The 23,677-nt window shown below is 41.7% G+C and overlaps 1 protein-coding gene across 2 annotated transcripts in view; it reads left to right on the forward strand.

Annotated features, from left to right (window-relative positions):
- The window catches only part of POLR3B (RNA polymerase III subunit B), a 136,586-nt gene that overhangs the window by 90,980 nt on the left and 21,929 nt on the right, over positions 1-23,677 (forward strand). For both annotated transcript variants that reach the window (XM_025401163.1, XM_025401164.1), the window contains exons 21-23: positions 635-793; positions 2,766-2,883; positions 7,326-7,468. In XM_025401163.1, coding sequence (XP_025256948.1) covers positions 635-793; positions 2,766-2,883; positions 7,326-7,468 — 420 coding nt within the window. The remainder of the gene's footprint in view (positions 1-634; positions 794-2,765; positions 2,884-7,325; positions 7,469-23,677) is intronic.

Raw genomic sequence — 23,677 nt, forward strand, 5'->3', positions numbered from 1 at the left:
TTTTCATTCTGTCTCTTCTCTGGAGGAAAATTAATGTTTTTACTTGCTGGCTTAGAACTTGCTCTAAATGCCAAATTTTAAAAAGAAAAACTTTCCAGGGAAGGTTAGCAGAAGTTGTGCACCAAAAGGATGTGTGTCCTGGCTCAGGAGTCAGTGGCCTTGTGCTGTTTAACACAGTCCTCAACTCTGCTGCCAACTTGCTAGATGACCTTGGCCACTTAATTTCTCTGGACCTCACTTCTAGTGCCTGTGAAAGGGATAGGTTAAGCAGGTGATTTCTAAGGCCCTTTCCAATTCTAATATTCTATGGCTCTGTCCTCTGAAAGAATCACAGTGCCAGTCTTAGATTTCTCTCATCCTTCTCCAGTTTGACAAGGTGTATTCCGTGCAGAAAATGGTTGTAGAGATTCCAGTGTTTACACAGACAGTAGGTAGGGGACAAGTCCTGTGCCACTTCTTCAGATTATCAGATTTTTATTTGGTTTGTACTGGTCCCAGATTATGATCAAATACAGAGAAGCTTTGGGATTTGGGGGAGAGTGAGGTGGAGTGGATTGCCGAGTAGCACAAATCCATGTTTTCTTATAGCTTTGGATTACTGGTGGTTCTAATGCCCATTTTGGTTTCATTTTAGGCTTTGGGCGTTGCCTTGTATATAAAAATGCTAAATGTACATTGAAACGATATACCAATCAGACTTTTGATAAAGTAATGGGGCCCATGTTGGATGCTGCTACAAGGAAACCTATCTGGCGACATGAAATCTTAGATGCAGATGGTATTTGTTCTCCAGGTAAAAGCCTTTTGAAAAAAATATTTTTAATATATACCTTTGAAATCATGTGTTATTCCATAATATTTCTGAATATTTGACAAAAAGGGCAGAAAAATGTAACAACCTATAAAACCACTATCCAGACTCAACCAATGAGGTCATTTTTGGTGAATTTCCTTCCAGTTTGTTTTTCTATACACTATGTTTTTACCTATCAGTAATCTATGCTAACTGTAATTTTCTAGTTATGATTTTGAATAATAGAAAAGCCACTTTAAGGAAATATTTAGAGTAGTTCGTGTCCCTGCATCTGCACTGGTATTTCTTCATTTACGCATTTAGCTTACAGACTACTTTAGAATTTTATCCCCCTGCAAAGGTATGACTCCATTATAATTACAAACTTGTAATGCTTTTTGTTGATGAAACAAATAGTCCTTGCCCTTATGGGTCTCACAGGCTGGTGCAGGAGACTGACATTGATCAGAGGATCATGCACAAACGCAGGTTAAGGAATCATATAGGTAGCTATGAGGCCATTTTATAGCAAGAGGATTTGACCTAGTTAGGAAGATCAGCATGGCCTTCCCAAGGAAGTGAGCTGGAATCTGAAGGATAGGGAAGAGTTAACTAAAGAAGAGGGTCAGGGAGCGTGTTCTAAGTAGTAAGAAAAGCTTGTGCAAGGGTCCCGGAGCTTGGTAGTTGAAAGATCTGAAAGAAGACCAGTGCGGCTAACAAGAAGAGAGTGCAGGGAAGCATGGTGCGCATGAGTTGGTGGGTGACGCGCGGGGTAGGTGCCAGAGTAAGCAAGTCCTTGCAACTGTGTTAGTATTGTCTTTATTTTATTTTATTAATTTTATTTTTGAGACAGGGTCTCAGTATGTCAGCGAGGCTGGAGTGCAGTGGCACAATCTCAGCTCACTGCAACCTCTGCCTCCTGGATTCAAGCGATTCTCCCACTTCAACCTCCTGGATAGCTGGGACCCATAGGCGCGTGCCACCATGCCTGGCTAGTTTTTTGTATTTTTTGTAGAGATGAGGTCTTACCATCTTGCCCAGGCTGGTCTCGAACTCCTGGGCTCAAGTTCTCCACCCACCTTGGCTTCCCAAAGTGCTGGGATTATAGGCGTGAGCCACCATGCTGAGCCCGTGATACTATTTTCATTATGATCCTAAAAGCAGTGATATATTCAGATATGTGTTTTGAAATGATCATTCTGACTACAGGGTAGAAAAAGGATTAGAAGGGCACTGAAATAGAAGGTAGACCTGGTACCAGGAGCTGTGGTGAAGGTGGAGAGAACCCAGTTGTTAGGAGGAAAATCCACATGACTTTGTCATGGTTGGCCTGTGGGTGGTGAATGCTTTATCAAGCTGTGATTCCAAAGAGACACAGAGTATGTGACTTCTCCTCCCTCGGTCTGCCTTTGTTTCTTGGAGGATTTTTCTCATCCTAACCCTGGTCAGTATGGCTTGGAAAATATGCGCTATGACACTACTACAGGTAGTTGGTCTTTGAGCTTACCAGGAAGAGATACAAAGCAAAAATGGGAATAACAGCAAAACCAAAGAAATATTTTGATTTCCTCATTGCCCAAGTTGAATTGGTGGTGGCTTATTACTGGTTGAAATAACTGTAAATAAAAATAAGTGATCAAAACTTAACATCCTAAGAGATATATAAAATTGCTATTTACTGAGATGGTGTTTCTTATGTTAACATAGTACTCTGAATTATTTTCTTAATTTTATATACACTATGATGTGTGTGTGTGTGTGTGTGTGTGTGTGTGTGTCTCATTCTGTTGCCCAGGCTGGAGTGCAGTGGCATGATCATAGCTCACTGCAGCCTCAACCTGGGCTCAAGCAGTCCTCCTACCTCAGCCTCCTAAGTAGTTGGGACTACAGGCATGTTCATCTGTGCCTGGTTCGTAATCTTTATTCCACACAGATGATAACAATATGCCTAACACTTTTCTTTTCTTCTCAGGTGAGAAAGTAGAAAACAAACAAGTGCTTGTAAATAAGTCCATGCCCACGGTGACTCAGATTCCTTTGGAAGGAAGTAATGTACCACAGCAACCACAGTACAAAGATGTACCCATAACGTATGTATTGGTTGTGCCTTGATAACATGTAGAAAGGTTAGAAAAAAAGAAGGAATGGGAGAAATTAGAAGGTAGGTCTTGGTGTGTTGGAGAACTAGAAATAGCAATTTGGGGTAACATTACTTGTCGTGAAAAAAGCATGGCATAGAATATAAAACTAGTCTATGGAATCATATAGACCCTAAACTGGGTTTGAGGTGTGGACCACATAGGCAGGGGTTCCTGGTGGAATTAACAACAGGATGAAGGGTACATGGCATAATAGTGCTTGGGTTTGAGGATCAGTGCAGCTTGCTGGGGTAGGTTGTGAAAGAGTTGGGAATTGATACTGCAGAGAGGGACATGATAAGAGTCATATTTTTACGGTGGCTCAAGCCTGTAATCCCAGCACTTTGGGAGGCCGAGATGGGCGGATCACGAGGTCAGGAGATCGAGACCATCCTGGCTAACCCGGTGAAACCCCGTCTCTACTAAAAAATACAAAAAACTAGCCGGGCGAGGTGGTGGGCGCCTGTAGTCCCAGCTACTCGGGAGGCTGAGGCAGGAGAATGGCGTAAACCCGGGAGGCGGAGCTTGCAGTGAGCTGAGATCCGGTCACTGCACTCCAGCCTGGGCGACAGAGCGAGACTCCGTCTCAAAAAAAAAAAAAAAAAAAAAAAAAGTCATATTTTTAAACAGTGAAACACACTGGCCACAGCATGGCATCACAGTATACTAGAACATAGCCCAGCTCTCGTACAGGTTGTCTTGTGTATCTTACATGAGTAAAGCATTTAAATTCTGTTAGCTTCAGTTTTTTCATTTGTATAATACAATGAAAGAGTTAGACTTGTTAATCTCTAAATTTCTTCTAAGCTCTAAAATTTAATAAAGTATGAACCTAGTGAGAAGGGCCGATGATAGTCACCACATTGTAATATAAAAACCAAACTAGGAGAGACATTTAACCTAGCCAAGGTGAACTAGGCTAACTGAGTTTAGGAGGTGGCAGTGAGGGTGACATAGGAGAACTGGATTCTTGAGCTGTGATGGCAGTTTTACAAATGTATTCAATACACAGTAGCTGAGGCCTGCTGTGTGCCAGCCACCCTGCCTCTTGTGCCAGTGATATAGAGCTGAAATAAGCCACAGGTGTTGCTTGCAAGGAGTCGTATTTAGTTGGCAAAGACCCCCACACAAAAAAAGTGCGGTAATGACCGTGATCATAATAGCTTATTGGGAATTTATACTGTACCAGTTACTGTTCTGGACATTTTACATGTGTTAGCTCAGTTAATCCTACCACCACCCTAGGAGCTATGTTCTGTTAGTGGCTCATTAGAAAGATAAGATGGAAGCAAGGAGAAGTTAAGTAACTTACCAAGGTCACACAGCAGTAAGGGGCAGCACCAGGATTTGAAGTCATGCAATCTGGCTTCAGAGCGCTTCTCTTGACCATTGTGCTAAACACAGCAAGAGAGTCATCTCGGGTGCCATGGATTTGTCTCTGGAGGAGGAGCACCAAGGAGAAAATGGGCAGCTATGCTTAGGGGATGGGTCCAGACTCTTACACTGACTTCTACATGGTGAACAGCTATTTTACAGTTACAGAGGTGGCTATGCTGGTTGGCTCTGTTCCTGTCTTGAAGGAGGATATCTCTTTTTCTGTGCAAAGTTCATCTCTCCTTTTGGTTTCTTAATTTTATTCACTCTTTTCAGAGACCTTTTTCTGTCATCTTCTCTTTTATCCTCCCATATTTTCAACCTGTTTCCTATTGATTCCTTCTTTACAGGTTAGAAAATGTGCTCAGATACTTTTTACCTGTAAAGGAAAGTAAAAGTTTTTTCTGGTCTTTGTGTCCCTTTCTAGCTGCCACTGTATTCCTCTTCCTTTGACTGTGAAGCTCCTCAGAGCAGTCGTCTGTCATCTCCATTTCTACTTTGTTACCTTCTGCTCACTCCCTAACCCTCGGAACTGGCCTCTTACCTACCTCCTCATTCTCCTGAAACAGCTCCAGAGGAGGTCACCAAAGACATCCTATATGTTCATTTCATTCAAGAAATACTTTTGTTTTTGAGACTGAGTGTTGCACTGTCACCCGGGCTAGAGTGCAATGGCACTATCTCGGCTCACTGCAACCTCCACCTCCCGGTTCAAGCGATTCTCCTGCCTCAGCCTCCTGAGTAGCTGGGACTACAGGTGCACACCACCACACCCGGCTAATTTTTTGTATTTTTACAAAAATAAAAAATACAATATGTTGTCCAGACTGGTCTCGAACTCTTCGCCTCATGATCCGCCCACCTCGGCCTCCCAGAGTGCTGGGAGTCATAAGTCATGGCACCCAGCCCTTAAGAAATACTTTTTGAGCATTAACAGTATGCCAGGAACTATTCCAGGCGCATGGGATAGTGCAGGGAGGAAAACCAGCAGTACCTGTCTTTGTGGGAATCACACCCCAGTGCAGGAAGAGAGGAAGTAAAGAAATAAGCAAAACCCATGTGTAGTCGAATTTGCCAAATCAGACAGACTCTTCAATCGGAATCTTCTTGCAGACTGGGACTTTGTCTCTTTTTTTCACCTTGTACCCCCTAGTGTCTGGCATAGTACCTGGCACATAGTGGGTATAGTGGGTATTCATTCAGTAAATAGTTATCATATGAATGAATGAATTTCATGTGACCCTTCTATAGCATTTGACGCCACTGACCGCTCCCTTCCCTTGATGTTGTGACAGTGCTCTCACCTGGCCCTCCCTATCGGTCTAATAACTCACTCTTAGCCCCCCATCCTTCCTGGCCTTGTGGTGACTTCACCCTGGCCGGGATGATTCTTGAGCCTCATCCGGACAAGCTCCCCAATTCTCAGCACTCCAGTCACCCTCTTTTTGCTGATGACTCCCATATAGACATCTGCCTGGTGTCAGCTTCCTATCAGCACTTGGGCAGCTTTACAGTGGCCCCAAACAGGCTCCTCCTCCTGGATCCCTGTCTTGGTAAATGGCATCAGCTGCCAGCAGCCAGCCGGTCACCAGCACAATCTGACTCCTTTCCTTTAACTGCCACACACACCAATCCTGTAGTTCCTGTCATCTTAGCAGCTCTCTTCTCTCCTTCCTGCTGCAGTGTCTGCGCTGTGGCCCTCTGCTCTGCCTGGAGTTCTTGTTAACTGTCCATCTGCCTCCAGGCTGGTACCTCTCAGGCTCTCTCTGCATCACTGCTAGGGTGATTTTTTCTTTTTGAGACAGAGTCTCGCTCTGTCGTCCAGGCTGGAGTGCAGTGGTGCAATCTTGGCTCACTGCAACCTCAACATCCTGGATTGAAGCAATTCTCTTGCCTCAGCCTCCTGAGTAGCTGGGATTACAGGGGCATGCCACTACGCCCAGCTAATTTTTATATTTTTAGTAGAGATAGGGTTTCACATGTTAGGCTGGTCTCGATCTCCTGACCTCATGATCTGTCCGCTTTTGCCTCCCAAAGTGCTGGGATTACAGGCGTGAGCCACCGTGCCTGGCTGGGTGATTTTCTAAACTACTCCTCTGGCCATGTTACTTTCTTGGATAAATAGAGTGAAACTTGAGTAAGTTAAGTGAAAGTATGAATGACAGGGGCGCCTGTGGGAAAGGCGTCCTCAGCACACCTCCCTGGCCTCCCCCTCACACACTAAGCTGTATGTTTCTAGGAAATCACCTCTTATTATCCAAAATGTGCCATCCTAATTCAATTAGGCCTTGTGCAATCGCTCAGGCTGCCACTCTGCCAGTGACCCACTCTGGTCAGGTCTCAAGTTGAGGGTTACCTCTTCTGTGGCAGGGCTTGACAGCCTGCCACTCCCTGCCACCACTGTCATTCCCCACTCCCAGCAGAATTGACTATCTCCCTTGAGCCTCTCCTGTTCTTCACACCAGATGTCTACTGCACGTGTCTCCTGTCTCCTCCTTGATTGGATTGTGAGCTCCTTTGGTGCAGTAACTGTGTCTACTTAATTGTTAGGTGTCCAAAGGCTACCAGGATCTGATACGTGGTAGATTTCTAATAATGTTTGTTATGTGAAAAAAAATTAATAATTGAAAAGCTGAGTAAGTAAAAGTACTATTACCATTAAGAACTAGGAGTTGAGTCTGAAATCCCAGTTCCACTTTGTATGAGTCATGTGCCCTTGGACAAGTTACTTAACTCCTCTAAGCATCAGTTTTCCTCATCTATAATAAGGGAATAACAGTATGGACTGTTGTGAGGATTAAATTGCACTGTGCCTTCCTCATAATAAATGTGTAGTGTTGTAAAAGGGAAATTGTGAAATTTGAATTTAATGTTTTAAAAAAATGGAAGTCATTTTTCAGAGCCCAAGATGAAAATGTCAGAGTACTCTATGGTAGGCATGAAATGAAATATAACATGGGTGAGAAGGTCACAAAGGGCAGTTTGAAAACTCTGTTTTAGTGACTTTCTCTTAACACCAGCTATAAAGGAGCCACAGATTCGTACATTGAAAAAGTGATGATATCTTCAAATGCTGAAGATGCTTTTCTGATCAAAATGCTGCTGAGACAGACAAGGCGTCCAGAAATTGGAGACAAATTCAGCAGTCGTCATGGGCAAAAAGGTAAATTGTATCATTTCTCAACTTGATTATAAAACAATATATGAATGATTTGTTAACCACTTACATAAAATTACCCCATTTATAAAATTTACTTTGGAAAAGTATTACGTTGTTATAAAAATTCTTATTTCTTAGATTAACCTGTTTATATTTTAATGGCATTTAAAAATATATGGTACACTTGCTCCTCTGTGCTGTCTATTTCATTCTCCTGCAGTTGCTATGCCCAGAATTATAATTATAACTACATTCTAGGTGATGCACCTGTTGAGATACATGTAGCTGTTCAAAAAATAAATAGTAGTGCCTTTAAGGTACATCTTTAAACTACTATATTTTCTGTTGGGTCATAGTATCATAAGATGTCAGCACTAGAAGACACCTCAGAGTTATCCATCCCCTTGTTTACAGATGAGGAAGTTTAGACCCCGCATTTTCAGTGGCCAGTCAAGGATACGCAGCTACTTGGTTGTTGAACTGGTGTTAGAACCTGGGTCTCCTGACCCCAAGGCGGTGCTTTGTGTGTCTCCCACATCTAATTCCATTGGCAAGCCTCACTCATTCCTTTGATGGTTACTGCACAGTTTTCATCTATTTGTAGTTTTCTTTATTTTCAAGAAACACAGCACTGTATCACTGTTAATTAACTCATTTATCAGTAAGGTCTTGTTTAGTCAGTATACACAGTGTTTAAAGTGGAAAGTTTGTCCTGGGGTTTGAATTTTAGCTCTGCCTGTCACTTAGCTTTAAGAACGACAGCAGCTAACACTTTTGTAGCACTAACTGTGTGCCTGGCTGCGTTCTCGGCACTTGACAGGTGCTAACTCATTTGATTCTCACACAATTCTGGGAGGGAGGTAGCATCATCATCCATATTTTATAGATGAGGAAATAGAGGCATAGAGAGATTAATAGCTTGCTCAAGGTCACACAGTTGATGGGAGAACTGGCCTTTGAACCTTGGCAGCTTGGCTCCAGAGACCTAGCTCTTAATTACTAGGCCACATTGACTGTTAAGCAGTTAGCAATGTGCCTGGCACATAGTAAGTGCTCAAGAAGACCATCATTCTTTTGCTATATACTTAAAGTACATCACTTCTACTTTTCTACCTTGACTCTCACATTTGCTTATAAATTACTAGTGCGATATCTTCTTATTTTTAATTGGTTTGAAGATAACTGCACATTGTGTTTCTGCTGATTTTAAGTTTCTTTGCCAAGCAAGTATATCCATGTTACAGTTCTCTTGGTCAAGTATACCCAGCCTTAGTTATCATTCTGCCAGTGAAACTATGTCAGACTAAGATACTTGTTCATCAAAATCATTTTTAGTTCTGTTGACAGAGGCAAGATTATTTTAGCCTGTCAATATTTTTAAGAAATAATTGGTTCCATCTGTTAATGTGAATTTGAGACACCTGTAATTCATATAGTTCCCTGAGATACTAACTCTTAATGCCCTTTGAGTATTTTTTAAAGTATCTTGAGTTTCTAACGTTTTATATGGCTTGCCAGTAAAAAATCAAATTCTGTATATTGAAACTATTTCCCCTTTTCTCTTGGTCTTGACAGTTGCTGAGTCAATTATGGGGTAACCTTAACCTCATTTGCTAGGTCATTGTGGGGTAACCTTAACCTCATTTGTAGTCTGTATCTTACTTGGCCTCCTACTTGGACAAAAGCAAAGTTGATACTCTTCTTGTAAAATATTGACACTGGAAGCTTCACAAGAATGCACACCATAAGAGAATATCCCTTCTGAATCACTTTACAAGACTAAGATACCCCAAATCCTTATGTCTTTATCCCATCAGGGTATTATGCAAAGAGTTGCAGACTAGCAGATATTTCAGTGGCTATGCAATGCGTTCTAACTCCACTAAACTTTTTTTTTTTTCAAGTTCTGGATTACATGTGCAGAACGTGCAGTTTTGTTACATAGGTATACACGTGTCATGGTAGTTTGCTGCACCCGTCAACCCATCACCTACATTAGGTATTTCTCCTAATGTTATCCCTCCCCTAGCCTCCCACCCCCAGCAGGCCCCAGTGTGTGATGTTCCCCTCCCTGTGTCCAAGTGTTCTCATTGTTCAACTCCCACCTATGAGTGAGAACATGCGGTGTTTGGTTTTCTGATCTTGTGATAGTTTGCTGAGAATGATGGTTTCCAGTTTCATCCACGTCCCTGCAAAGGACACAAACTCGTCCATTTTTATGGCTGCATAGTATTCCATGGTGTATATGTGCCACATTTTCTTAACCCAGTCTATCATTGATGGACATTTGGGTTGGTTCCAAGTTGCTATTGTGAATAGTGCTGCAATAAACATACTTGTGCATGTGTCTTTATGGTAGAATGATGTATAATCCTTTGGGTATATGCCCAGTAATGGGATGGCTGGGTCAAATGGTATTTCTAGTTCTAGATACTTGAGGAATCGCCACACTATCTTCCACAATGGCTGAACTAATTTACACTCCCACCAACAGTGTACAAGTGTTCCTATTTTTCCACAACCACTCCAGCATCTGTTGTTTCCTGACTTTTTAATGATTGCCATTCTAACTGGCATGAAATGGTATCTCATTGTGGTTTTGATTTGCATTTCACTAATGACCAGTGATGATGAACATTTTTTCATGTGTCTGTTGGCTGCATAAATGTCTTCTTTTGAAAAGTGTCTGTTCATATCCTTTGCCCATTTTTTGATAGAGGTTGTTTGCTTTTTTCTTGTAAATTTGTTTAAGTCCTTTGTAGATTCTGGATATTAGCCCTTTGTCAGATGGATAGATTGCAAAAATTTTCTCCCATTCTGTAGTTTGCCTGTTCACTCTGATGATAGTTTCTTTTGTTGTGCAGAAGCTCTTTAGTTTAATTAGGTCCCATTTGTCAATTTTGGCTTTTGTTGCCATTGCTTTTGGTGTTTTAGACATGAAGTCTTTGCCTGTGCCTATGTCCTGAATGGTATTGTCCAGGTTTTCTTCTAGGATTTTTATGGTCCTAGGTCTTATGTTTAGGTCTATGATCCATCTTGAATTGATTTTTGTATAAGGTTTAAGGAAGGGGTCCAGTTTCGGTTTTCTGCATATAGCTAGCCAGTTTTCCCAACACCGTTTATTAAATAGGGACTCTTTTCCCCATTGCTTGTATGTGTCAGGTTTGTCAAAGATCAGATGGTGGTAGATGTGTGGTGTTATTTCTGAGGCCTCCATTCTGTTCCATTGGTCTAAATCTCTGTTTTGGTACCAGTACCATGCTGTTTTCATTACTGTAGCCTTGTAGTATAGTTTGAAGTCAGGTAGCATGATGCCTCCAGCTTTGTTCTTCTTGCCTAGGATTGTCTTGGCTATGTGGGCTCTTTTTTGGTTCCATATGAATTTTAAAGTAGTTTTTTCCAGTTCTGTGAAGAAAGTCATTGGTAGCTTGAGGCGGCAGGGAGGGGTAGTATTGAATCTATAAATTACTTTGGGCAGTAAGACCATTTTCCTGATATTGATTCTTCCTGTCCATGAGCATGAAATGTCTTTCCATTTGTTTGTGTTCTCTCTTATTTCCTTGAACAGTGGTTTGTAGTTCTCCTTGAAGAGGTCCTTCACATCCCTTGGAAGTTATATTCCTAGGTATTTTATTCTCTTAGTAGCAATTGTGAATGGGAGTTCACTCATGATTTGGCTCTCTGTCTGTTATTGGTGTATAGAAATGCTTGTGATTTTTGCACAGTGATTTTGTATCCTGAGACTTTGCTGAAGGTGCTTATCAGCTTAAGGAGATTTTGGGCTGAGATGGGGTTTTCTAAATATAAAGTCATGTCATCCACAAACAAAGAAAATTTGACTTCTTCTCTTCCTATCTGAATATACTTTGTTGCTTTCTCTTGCCTGATTGCCCTGGGCAGAACTTCCAATACTATGTTGAATAGGAGTGGTGAGAGAGGGCATCCTTGTGCCAGTTTTCAAAGGGAATGCTTCCAGTTTTTGGCCATTCAGTCTGATATTGGCTGTGGGTTTGTCATAAATAGCTCTTATTATTTTGAGATATGTTCCATCAATACCTGGTTTATTGAGAGTTTTTAGCATGAAACGCTGCTGAATTTTGTCGAAGGCCTTTTCTGCATCTATTGAGATAATCATGTGGTTTTTGTCGTTGGATCTGTTTATGTGATGGCTTACGTTTATTGATTTGCGTATGTTGAACTAGCCTTGCATCCGAGGGGTGAAGCCAGCTTGATCGTGGTGGACAAGCTTTTTGACGTGCTGCTGGATTTGGTTTGCCAATATTTCGTTGAGGATTTTCGCATCAAGGTTCATCGGGGATATTGGCCTAAAATTCTCTTTTTTTGTTGTGTCTCTGCCAGGCTTTGGTATCAGGATGATGCTGGCCTCATAAAATGAGTGAGGGAGGATTCTCTGTTTTTCTATTGATTGGAATAGTTTCAGAAGGAATGGTACCAGCTCCTCTTTGTAACTCTGGTAGAATTTGGCTGTGAATCTATCTGGTCCTGGACTTTTTTTGGTTGGTAGGCTATTAATTATTCCCTCAATTTCAGAACCTGTTATTGGTCTCTTCAGAGATTCAGCTTCTTCCTGGTTTAGTCTTGGGAGGGTGTATGTGTCCAGGAATTTATCCATTTCTTCTAGATTTTCTGGTTTATTTGCTTAGAGGTGTTTATAGTATTCTCTGATGGTAGTTTATATTTCTGTGGGATGGGTGGTGATATCCCCTTTATCATTTTTTATTGAATGTATTTGATTCTTCTCTCTTTTCTTCTTATTAGTCTTGCTAGCAATCTATCTATTTTGTTGATCTTTTCAAAATACCAGCTCCTGGATTCACTGATTTTTTTTTGAAGGCTTTTTTGTGTCTCTCTCCTTCAGTTCTGTTCTGATCTTAGTTATTTCTTGCCTTATGCTAGCTTTTGAATTTGTTTGCTCTCGCTTCTCTAGTTCTTTTAATTGTGATGTTAGGGTGTCAATTTTAGATCTCTCCTGCTTTCTCTTGTGGGCATTTATTGCTATAAATTTACCTCTACACACTGCTTTAAATGTATCCCAGAGATTCTGGTACGTTGTGTCTTTGTTCTCATTGGTTTCAAAGAACATCTTTATTTCTGCCTTCATTTCATTATTTAGTCAGTAGTCATTCAGGAGCAAGTTGTTCAGTTTCCATGTAGTTGTACGGTCTTGAGTGAGTTTCTCAATCCTGAGTTCTAATTTGATTGCACTGTGGTCTGAGAGACAGTTTGTTGTGATTTCTGTTCTTTTACATTTGCTGAGGAGTGTTTTACTGCCTATTATGTGGTCAGTTTTAGAGTAAGTGTGATGTGGTGCTGAGGAGAATGTATATTCTGTTGATTTGGGGTGGAGAGTTCTGTAGATATCTATTGGGTCCATTTGGTCCAGAGCTGAGTTCAAGTCCTGGATATCCTTGTTAAGTTTCTGTCTCATTAATCTGTCTAATATTGACAGTGGGGTGGTAAAGTCTCCCATTATTATTGTATGGGAGTCTAAGTCTCTTTGTAGGTCTCTAAGAACTTGCTTTATGAATCTGGGTGCTCCTGTATTGGGTGCATATATATTTAGGATAGTTAGCTCTTCTTGTTGAATTGACCCGTTTACCATTATGTAATGGTCTTGTCTCTTTGATTTTTGTTTGTTTAAAGTCTGTTTTATCAGAGACCAGGATTGCAACCCCTGCTTTTTTTTGCTTTTCATTTGCTTGGTAGATCTTCCTCCATCCCTTTATTTTGAGCCTATGTGTGTCTTGCATGTGAGATGGGTCTCCTGAATACAGCACACTGATGGGTCTTGACTCTATCCAGTCTGCCAGTCTGTATCTTTTCACTGGGGCATTTAGCCCATTTACATTTAATGTTAATATTGTTATGTGTGAATTTGATCCTGTCATTATGATGCTCGCTGGTTATTTCACCCGTTAATTGATGTAGTTTCTTCCTAGCATCGATGCTCTTTACAATTTGGCATGTTTTTGCAGTGGCTAGTACCGGTTGTTCCTTTCCTTGTTGAGTGCTTCCTTCAGGAGGTCTTGTAAGCAGGCCTGTTGGTCACAAAATCTCTCAGCATTTGCGTGTCTGTAAAGGATTTTATTTCTCCTTCACTTATGAAGCTTAGTTTGGCTGGATATGAAATTCTGGGTTGAAAATTCTTTCCTTTAAGAATGTTGAATATTGGACCCTACTCTTTTCTGGCTTGTAGGGTTTCTGCAGAGAGATCTGCTGTTAGTCTTATGGGCTTCCCTTTGTGGGTAACCCAACCTTTCTCTCTGGCTGCCCTTAACACTTTTTGCTTCATTTCAACCTTGAACCTGACAATTATGTGTCTTGGGGTTGCTCTTCTCAAGGAGTATCTTTGTAGTGTTCTCTATATTTCCTGAATTTGAATGTTGGCCTGCCTTGCTAGGTTGGGGAAGTTCTCCTGGATAATATCCTGAAGAGTGTTTTCTAACTTGGTTCCATTCTCCCCATCACTTTCAGATACACCAATCAAACGTAGATTTGGTCTTTTCACATAGTCCCATATTTCTTGGAGGCTTTGTTCGTTTCTTGTCACTCATTTTTCTCTAATCTTGTCTTCTTGCTTTATTTTATTAATTTGATCTTCAGTCACTGATATCCTTTCTTCTGCTTGATCGAATTGGCTATTGAAGCTTGTGCATGAGTCACGAAGTTCTCGTACTGTGGTTTTCAGCTCCATCAAGTCATTTAAGCTCTTCTCTACACTGGTTGTTCTAGTTAGCCATTTGTCTAATCTTTTTTCAGGTTTTTAGCTTCCTTGTGATGGGTTAGAACATGCTCCTTTAGCTTGGAGAAGTTTCTTATTACCGACCTTCTGAAGCCTACTTCTGTCAACTCGTCAAACTCATTCTCCATCCAGCTTTGTTCCCTTGCTGGTGAGGAGTTGTGTTCCTTTGGAGGAGAAGAGGTGTTCTGGTTTTTGGAATTTTCAGCCTTTCTGCTCTGGTTTCTCCCCATCTTTATGGTTTTATCTACCTTCAGTCTTTGATGTTGGTGACCTATGGATGGGATTTTGGTCTGGATATCCTTTTTGTTGATGTTGATGCTATTCCTTTCTGTTTGTTAGTTTTCTCTCTAACAGTCAGGTCCCTCAGCTGCAGGTCTGTTGGAGTATGCTGGAGGTCCACTCCAGACCCTGTTTGCCTGGGTATCACCAGTGGAGGCTACAGAACAGCAAATATTGCTGCCTGATCCTTCCTCTGGAGGCTTCGTCCCAGTGGGGCACCTGCCTGTATGAGGTGTCTGTCAGCCCCTCCTGGGAGGTATCTCCCAGTCAGGCTACACGGGGCTGAGGGACCTACTTGAGAAGGCAGTCTGTCCGTTATCGGAGCTCAAACACCATGCTGGGAGAACCGCTGCTCTCTTCAAAGTTGTCAGGCAGTGATGTTTAAGTCTGGAGAAGCTGTCTGCTGCCTTTTGTTCAGATGTGCCTTGCCCTCAGAGGTGGAATCTAGAAAGGCAGTAGGCCTTGCTGAGCTGCGGTGGGCTCCACCCAGTTTGAGCTTCCCTGCCGCTTTGTTTACACTGTGAGCGTAGAACTGCCTCCTCAAGCCTCAGCTATTGTGGATGACCCTCCCCACTCCTCGCTCCACAGTCCCAGATCAATCTCAGACTGCTGCACTAGCAGTGAGCAAGGCTTCATGGGCATGGGACCTGCCAAGCCAGGCATGGGAGAGGATCTCCTGATCTGCTGGCTGCGAAGACCATGGGGAAAGCGCAGTATTTGGGCAGAAGTATACCGCTCCTCCAGGTACAGTTACTCACGGCTTCCCTTGGCTAGGAAAGGGAAACCCCCTGACCCCTTGCGCTTCCTGGGTGAGGTGACACCCCGCCCTGCTTCAGCTTACCCTCCATGGGCTGTACCCACTGTCCAACAAGTCCCAGTGAGATGAACCAGGTACCTCAGTTGGAAATGCAGAAATCACCCATCTTCTGTGTTGGTCTCACTGGGAGGTGTAGACTGGAGCTGTTCCTATTTGGCCATCTTGGATACAACCAGTCTGCACTAAACTTCTTGAAGACAGAGACCATGTCCTTGTATTCTCCGTAAAGCCCAATAAGGCCTTTCTCATACATGACGCTTAATAGATAGTAGATAATAGGTGAGTTCACAATGTATATGAATGAATGAGTGAATGAATTAATAAATTGGAGGTAGGGAAGTGATGGGGGTAGATTCTCTACTGTTGATGGATTGATTTTATTCAGATTTTAATCTGTCTGCTATGTGTGAGTACGTGTATGTGTATAGACAAAGCAGTGCTTTTTTTTTTTTTTTTTTTTTTTTTGAGACAGAGTCTCACTATCACCCAGGCTGGAGTGCAGTGGCTCAATCTCAGCTCACTGCAACTTCCACCTCCCGGGTTCAAGTGATTCTTCTGCCTCAGCATCCCCCATTAGCTGGGACTACAGGCATGCGCCAGCATGGCTGGCTAATTTTTAGTATTTTTAATAGAGATGGAGTTTCACCATATTGCCCAGGCTGGTCCCAAATTCCTCAGCTCAGGCAATCCATCCACCTCAGCCTCCCAAAGTGCTGGGATTACAGATGTGAGCTACCGTACCCGGCCAAAGCAGTGCTTTTAAAAGTGAAAACAACACACCTAATTCGTAAGCTCCTGAAAATACAGACATCTAGGTAAAATGTCAGGAAGGTCTTTGTGCTGTAGCATTTTTTCAGACTGTTAATATGATTGGTATAATGTTCATTAACAGGCATGCTTTCTAATTTGCAGTGATCTGAAACAGCAGATTTTAGAGAGCTGTTCAATCTTAGGGGAGCTTTGACTTGTATGTCTCTTTACAAAACTGAAGGAGTCCTCCTGGGTCTAGCTGACCTTTCCCTTGTAGTGAGGAGTTTGTCTTGCTCCTTTTTTTTTTTCCAGATGGCTTTTAATCCAAGGGTAAAAACCTTCTGATTAGCCTAGATTCCCTTGATAGTCCCTGCTCTTACAGCTTCATCAAATTTATGTTAAAGATTGGGGAAAAAACAAGCAAACAAACAAAAAGTAGGTAGTGTAAACTTTAACAGAGTAATAGAAGGATTGACATGGGACTCGTAACTGGACATAGTTTTTATTACTCTTAAGTATAATTTTATTATTAAATAATAAATGCACATTATTTTAAAAGGTGAAACAGAACAAGAAGGGGTTCTTTGTACAAAAAAAAACCCATCAGTCCTTGTCTCTCCTCCTGACCCAACTTTGGTTAGGTATAAAATTCTAGGTTGAAAATTGTTTTCCCTAAGGATTTTGGTTGCCTTGCCACATCATCATCTAGATTCCATGTAAATTGTAATGTCACTCTTCTTCCTGGTTTTTTTGTGCCCTGTTTCTCTTTTTCCCTGCTTACCTCCCTCCTACTTTATTCCTTTCTCTCTGGAAGCTTTTACTATGTTCTTCCCTTCTTGAAATTCTGAAACTTCATAGGCCCTTTTTCCATTCCTTGTGCTGGGAAATTGGACACCCTCGCATTCTGGAGGTTTACGTTCCTTCAGTTCTAGGACATTTTCTTCTATTTATTTAGTTAATAATTTCTTCTTCCTCATTTTCCCCATACCCTTTCTGGTTTTCTTAGTGGTCAAATATTGGAACTTCCAGATTGATGCTCTAGTTTTCTTATCTTTTTGCCCTCTTCTTGTTTTTCTTTTTAGATTTGATCAATGTTATTTTTCAGATTTTTTAAACCTATCATATTTAAAATTTCTAATTAAATGTTTAAAGTTAATTTATATTCTTATAGCAAGAAATATGTAATTTTAGTTGTCTCTGAATTTTAGTTTTTTGGTTTTTCTTTTTAGTTTTCTTCTGTTTCTAATTTTCTTTCTTTCCTTTTTTCTTTCTCTCTCTCTCTCTTTCTTTTTCTTTCTTTCGCAGTATCTTGCTCTGCTCTGTCACCCAGGGTGGAGTGCAGTGGCATGACCACAGCTCACTGCATCCTCAACCTCCTGGGCTCAAGCGATCCTTCCATCTCAGCCTCCAGAGTAGCTGGACTACAGGCATGCACCACCATGCCTGGCTAATTTTTGGGGTTTTTTTTTTTTTTTTCTTTTTGTTTTTTATTTGTAGAGACTGGGTATTGCCATATTACCCAGGCCAGTATCGAACTCCTAGGCTCAAGCGATCCACCTGCCTCAGCTTCCCAAAGTGGCATTTGAACCTTGAGATTACAGTTGTGAGATTACAGGCATGAGCCACTGTGCCTGGCCATTTCTATCTTTCGATAGGATTTTCCTCTCCTATTTGTTTTAGTGTCTGATTTGTTGTTATTGGAGGCTTTCCTCTAATACCTGGAATACCCCTGAACCCTAGAAAGCATTTGAAAGTTCTATGTGGATAGAACTTGTTGACTAGTGAATATCATTGTAGGGTGGTCAGGTAGTGAACCTCTTTATTGTTGGTGCCATTCAGTTTCAACATACTAGGATCTTTGTAACTCCTGCCTGAAGGTTGGAGCTGGAATGAGGGTGGGGACAGTGCTTAAGTCTATCAGCTGACCTCCAGGAGTCAGGCAGGGGCAGGGACTGGAGCTTACTCTTCAGTGCATAGACTTTTAATTCCTCTGTATCAAGCTTTTGACCAGTCCACCCTCTGCTGTACTTGCTACCCTTGGGTCTCAGATCAAGTACTCAAGTAGTGGTTACTCAAGTAAGAGTTGGGGGAGAAGTGTGGTTTCCTGGCTGTATGGGCTAGGGAATACAGAGAACTGACAATTTCTTATATAGACATTTATCTATACAAATATTTATTAAGTCTGGTACTATTCTAGGCTCTGGTGACAGGCAGTAAACAAAATAGATTAAAGTTCCAACCCTTGCGGAGCTTGTGTTCTTGTGGGCAAAAAGGAAAATAGTAAGTGCTGAGGGAATGATGTGTCATGAGATAAGAAAAGATTGAAAGCTGGGAAGGGGGATGGGAATCATGTCGGGGGAGGGCATGTGGTTAGTGATTCAATGTTTAGGCAGAGTGGATGGGGAACAACACCATGTTGAAAAGATGGCATTGAGTAAAGACCTGAGAGAAGTAAGGGGGTGAGCCCTCTCTGGCTGAAGAGCATTTGAGGTGAAGGCTTTGCGGCTGTAGCTCACCTAATAGAAGACCAGCAAGGAGGCCCCATGGCTGGAGCAGAGTGAGAGGTGAGGAGGCAGCCATGAGGCTCATAGGTCACAGCAGGAACTTTGGCTTTTATTCTGAGGGAGAGGGAAGCCACTGGAGAAGGGGTTTGAGCTGGTGAGAGATAATCTGACTGACACTGGCTGCTGTGTTCAAAGAAACTGCAGTGGTGCCAGTTCAAAAGCTACGTGAGAGTTGGAGGTGGGCTGGAAAAGCATAACGATGAGGAATTGGTGAGAAAGGATCAGAGTCTGGACACATTTTGAAAGTAGAGCCTCCTGGAATTGCTGATGGGTTGGTCGGCTTTGACTCAGTCCTCTTGCTTTCAGCTTCGCACCTCACACTGCCTTTTGCAATACTAGTACTTCGTGTCTCTGTCTTCTGAGCCTTCCCAGGAATTGGGTGGTTGAGTGGGGGTGGCACCAAAGGCCGCATTAGCTCGCCTCTTCACACCTCATCTGCAGGGACTTAGGATTACTCTTCTGTTACTTTTCTCTCCTCTCTTTATCAGCCTTCAAAGTTGTAAAATTATCTCATGCCCACTTGATAACACTGTGCTTGTTCTTTCTCCTTACACGTAGGTTTACACCTTAAGTTTTTAAAACTCAGTGAGGTTTAGAGAAGCAGTGTTGATAAACACGTGTTTCATCTGTCATGTTTAACTAGAAATCTGTTTATCATTTGAGAATATTCAACACAAAAATGTTTAGTGAGTATGCTTGATTTTTTTCAGTGCAACTTATAGAACTGAAAATTATTTTAGTAAAAGATGAGAAGGATTTTCAGAGCACTAACCTTTTGTTTCCTGACCAGAGCCTTGCCTCTAAGACTTCTTTGGGGTTTTTTTTGTTTTTTTTTTTTTTTTTGTCTACTTTAATCATTTCTAGATTGAAAATTAATTTTAAAATGTTTAAAGCTCACACCCTGAGAATTATGACATAAATGCTAACAATCATGAGAGAAGCATTAATCATAGTTTGTCAGCTCTTATCTGAAAATAACTTATCTTTTTTCTGGATCATTGTTGTAACTAAGGTCTACAACTTTGATCCTCTTCTTGAATGTCACCCATCTGAAGCCAGAGGTATGACAGTAGCAAAAGTCTATTTTTTGAAATTTTATTAATAAAATTCTAAAGATTCAAAGATACCAATAGTTTTGTTAAAATAATTGTATATGTTGTTAAATATCCAGAATACCTTCTTGGCTAACTTGGTGTATTATTCCATTTTCACACTACTATAAAGAAATACCTCAGACTGGATAATTTATAAAGAAAAGAGGTTTAACTGGCTCACAACTCTGCAGGCTGTACCGGAAGCATGGCTGGAGAGGCCTCAGGAAAGTTATAATCATGACAGAAAGCGACGGGGAAGCAGGCACATCTTACACGGCCAGAGCAGGAGGAAGAGAGAGAAGGGGGAGGTGCTACACACTTTCAAACAACCAGTTCCCATGAGAACTCACTCACGATCACGAGAACAGCAAGCGGGAAATCCACCCCACGATCCAATCTCCTCCCACCAGGTCCCTCCTCCAACACTGGGGATTTGACACGAGATTTGGGTGGGGACACAAATCTAAACCATATCACTTAGGTAAGTATATTTTAGGTTCATTGAGATTAGGAAACATGCCCTGCTGATTTACTTAACCCCAAAGCACCCAGCATAGCACTTTGCATATAACATGGTATCCACTTATGATGTTTGAGGAATCCTTTATTAAATAAAGGATTTTACATATTCATTGGTCTTGTTGGAAATTGTACTGACATGACAAGCCAAACTCATTACTCCCAGAATAAGTGTAATTTATTCTTCCTAGTAAGTACCAGAAATGAGATGCCTCATTTTTATCTAAACTGGCACCAGGAGTTTCAACACCTGAGACTCATAGCTTCCCAACCCTAACTGATCACACAGGCCCACTAAAGCTTCTTCAACCATAATAACTAAATATAGTCATCCCTCAGTATATGCTGGGAATTGGTTCCAGGACCCCTGCACATATTCAAGTCCCACAGTTGGACCTGTGGAACCCAAATATATGAAGAGTTGTCTCTCTGTGTAGAAGGGCTCACCTTCCGCAAATGCTGTATTTTCTATTCACATTTCATGGAAGAAAAATCCCCATATAAGTGGACTTACACAGTTAAGACCTGTGTTATTCAAGGGTCAACTGTATACATGCCCTCCCACGTCCACCCCGGGCACAAATGAGAACCTGCCTTGACAGCCCCAGGGAAACCTATTCGGTCATATTTAAGTCACTGTTGTAGGCTCAAAACTGTGTGGGGCACTTTAGGGGATAGAAGGGAAATGAATCCCTTGACTAATGCCCATGAGGAGTTGACTGACACCTGAAGCAAAGAGATCAATATGAAGGATTACATAGTTACATGCTAAATTATATGGGAGAAACCACTAAAAATATAGAGGTTTAGAGTTTAGTATAGATAGGAATAGAATCTTAGAGTTTGAAAAGTCCTTTTAGAAGTCCAGTCTAAATCCATCTTCTAGTATAAGAGTTCTTTTTAGATTATCTTTGGCAGATGGTTTTCCATGTTCATTGTGGCCTGTGAAGGGAGGCCCTTGCTATTTTCTGAGGCAGGCTCTTCTGTAGTAGCACTGTTCTGATGGTTTTCCTGAGTCAGAAGTCCTCAAGAGTTAGTAAGAGTGCTCAAGAGTCTGTAAGTTACTGCACTTAGTCCTGCCTTGTCTTGTGGGCCATAGTGAATGAACACATTGCCTTTTCATCACAACCACCCTCTGTTCAGTATTTAAAGAAAGCCCTTGGATTGAGGGAAAGTATAGCAGAGAGAGAAAGGTCTTGAATTCTAACTAGGTGAGCTATTTTGTCCCTTTATGCCTTGGCCTCCTTGATACTAATGTGTAAAAGCAGGGAACGCAGTGCCTGATGCACAGGCAGCAGGCCGTAAAGGTGAGCTTCGGGCAGGTCTGTCTTGGGTCTTCTTTTGCAGGCTGCTTGCAAAAGAAGACTTCAGATACTAGATGGTGTTCAGGCTTAGAGGGCTTTGATAAAGATGTGAAAGAGAAACAGGGGACAGCAGAGAAGAGCAAATCAATGGACTTGACTGAAATAAAGACAGCATAAAGAAGAAAAACCACAGGGACTGTGGTTTTAATCCTGGTAAATGATGGCACCAATCACAAAGCATTTGTGTCTCATTGACTTGAGATGATGCGATGATGGAAAATCATCTCAAGTGCTTATATTGTTGATTAATTCATCCATTTATTGAGCTTTCACTGTGTGCCAAGCACTGTTCTAGATACTGAAAATACAGAGGTAAACAAGACTGATGGGATCTCCGTTCTCCCAGGGTTTGTGTCCTCCTGGGGGAGAAAACAGACAGAAAAGAAGTAAACAAAAATATAAACCCCAACTACTTAGAAGGCTGAGGCAGGAGGATCACTTGAGCCCAGGAGTTTGAGACCAGCCTGGGCAGTATAGCAAGACTCCATTTCAAGAAAAAAAATGTGTAAAGAAAAATATAAACAGGATAATTTAAGGTAATGATAAGTGCCATATATGAAGAATGATGTAAAAGAATGGATGGTTTAGTGGTGGGGGTGTGTACTTTAGATTATGATCAGGAACAGCCTATTGGAGGAAGCGACATTGAGCTGAGACATGAAGGATACAAAGGAGCCAGCCAAGCAAAAGTCTGGGAGGATTTAGTTATAGGCAGAGAGAACCATTAGGGTAAGAGTTCTGAGGCACGAATGAGCTTGGTATATTCAAGGAAGAGAAAAAAGGCCAGTCTGGTCAGGCATATATGCCTGACAAGGAGCGTAGTATGAGACTTGTGGGGTGAGAGGAGGAGGATGGTGGCATATCCTGTAGGGCCTTTTGGCTAAAAGAAAGGAGATTGGACTTTACTCCAGATAGGCTGGGAACCAACAGAACTGTTGGATGATGGGTATCTTGGTCCATTTTCTGCTGCTATGACAAAATACCACCGACTGGATAATTTTTAAAGAAAAAAAGTTTATTTGGCTTATGGTTCTAAAGACTTGGAAGTCGAGGAGCATGGCACCAGCATCTGGAGAAGATCATCCCGTGGAAGACAGGCAGAGAGGCAGGAGAGCTTGCTTTTATAACAAAGCCAGTCCTGAGATAACTAACCCACATCTGTAATAATGGCATTAATCCATTCATGGGAATGGAGTCCTTATGACCTAACCACCTTTTAAAGGCCCCGTATCAATTAAATCTCAACATGAGTTTTGGTGGGTACATACAAACCATAACAATGAATGTAAGCAAAGGAGTGACAAAATCTAACTTACAACTTCTAGAGCTCACTGTGGATTCTATATGACAAGTGGATTGGAAGGGGCAAGGAAGGGGGCAGGGAGACCATTGCAGTGGTCCAGGCGAGAAAGGCTGGTGACTTGGACTAGGACAGCAGCAGTGGAAAAATAGAGAGAAGTGACTGGATTCTGGACATACCCTGGAGATAGAGCCAACAGGACTTGCTTATGGCTTGGATGGATGTTGCGAGAGGAAAATACAGGATTTGAGGATGAAGTTTGTGGCCTGAGCAACTGATAATGCTGTTTACCAAGATGGGATTGATTGGGTAAAGAATAGTTTTTTGGCATTAGACAAGGTTAGAGGTTGAGACTTTGGGCCTCAGGTTGAAATGCCTGTCTTCTCCAAGTGAAGATATTAGGTTGGCAACTGGGTATAGAGTCTAGAGCTCCAGGGAGAGATTTGGGCTAGAGAAAAAATTGAGGAATCATTTGCATGCTGTTTATCTCCACAATTATAATATTTTACTTTTGGCATATTGATCGTTTGTTAGCACTTTTATCTATATTTCATCCTTTAACTAGTACAGTTCCAGTTTGTGTTGTTATTCCTACTATAAAGAGTAAGGAGACTGAGGCTCAGGGAGGTGAGTAGCATGCCTCCTACAGCTTAGTGCTGGCAGAGCCTGCATTTGAATCCAGGGTTTTGATTCCAAGCATATTGCCCATTTGGTTAAATCTGGTTAAAGGTGGCTCTTTTCTCTTCTTACATCTTATTCTGC

This window comes from Theropithecus gelada, chromosome 11 (genome assembly GCF_003255815.1).
Source record: "Theropithecus gelada isolate Dixy chromosome 11, Tgel_1.0, whole genome shotgun sequence".
Classification (NCBI taxonomy): Eukaryota; Metazoa; Chordata; class Mammalia; order Primates; family Cercopithecidae; genus Theropithecus; species Theropithecus gelada.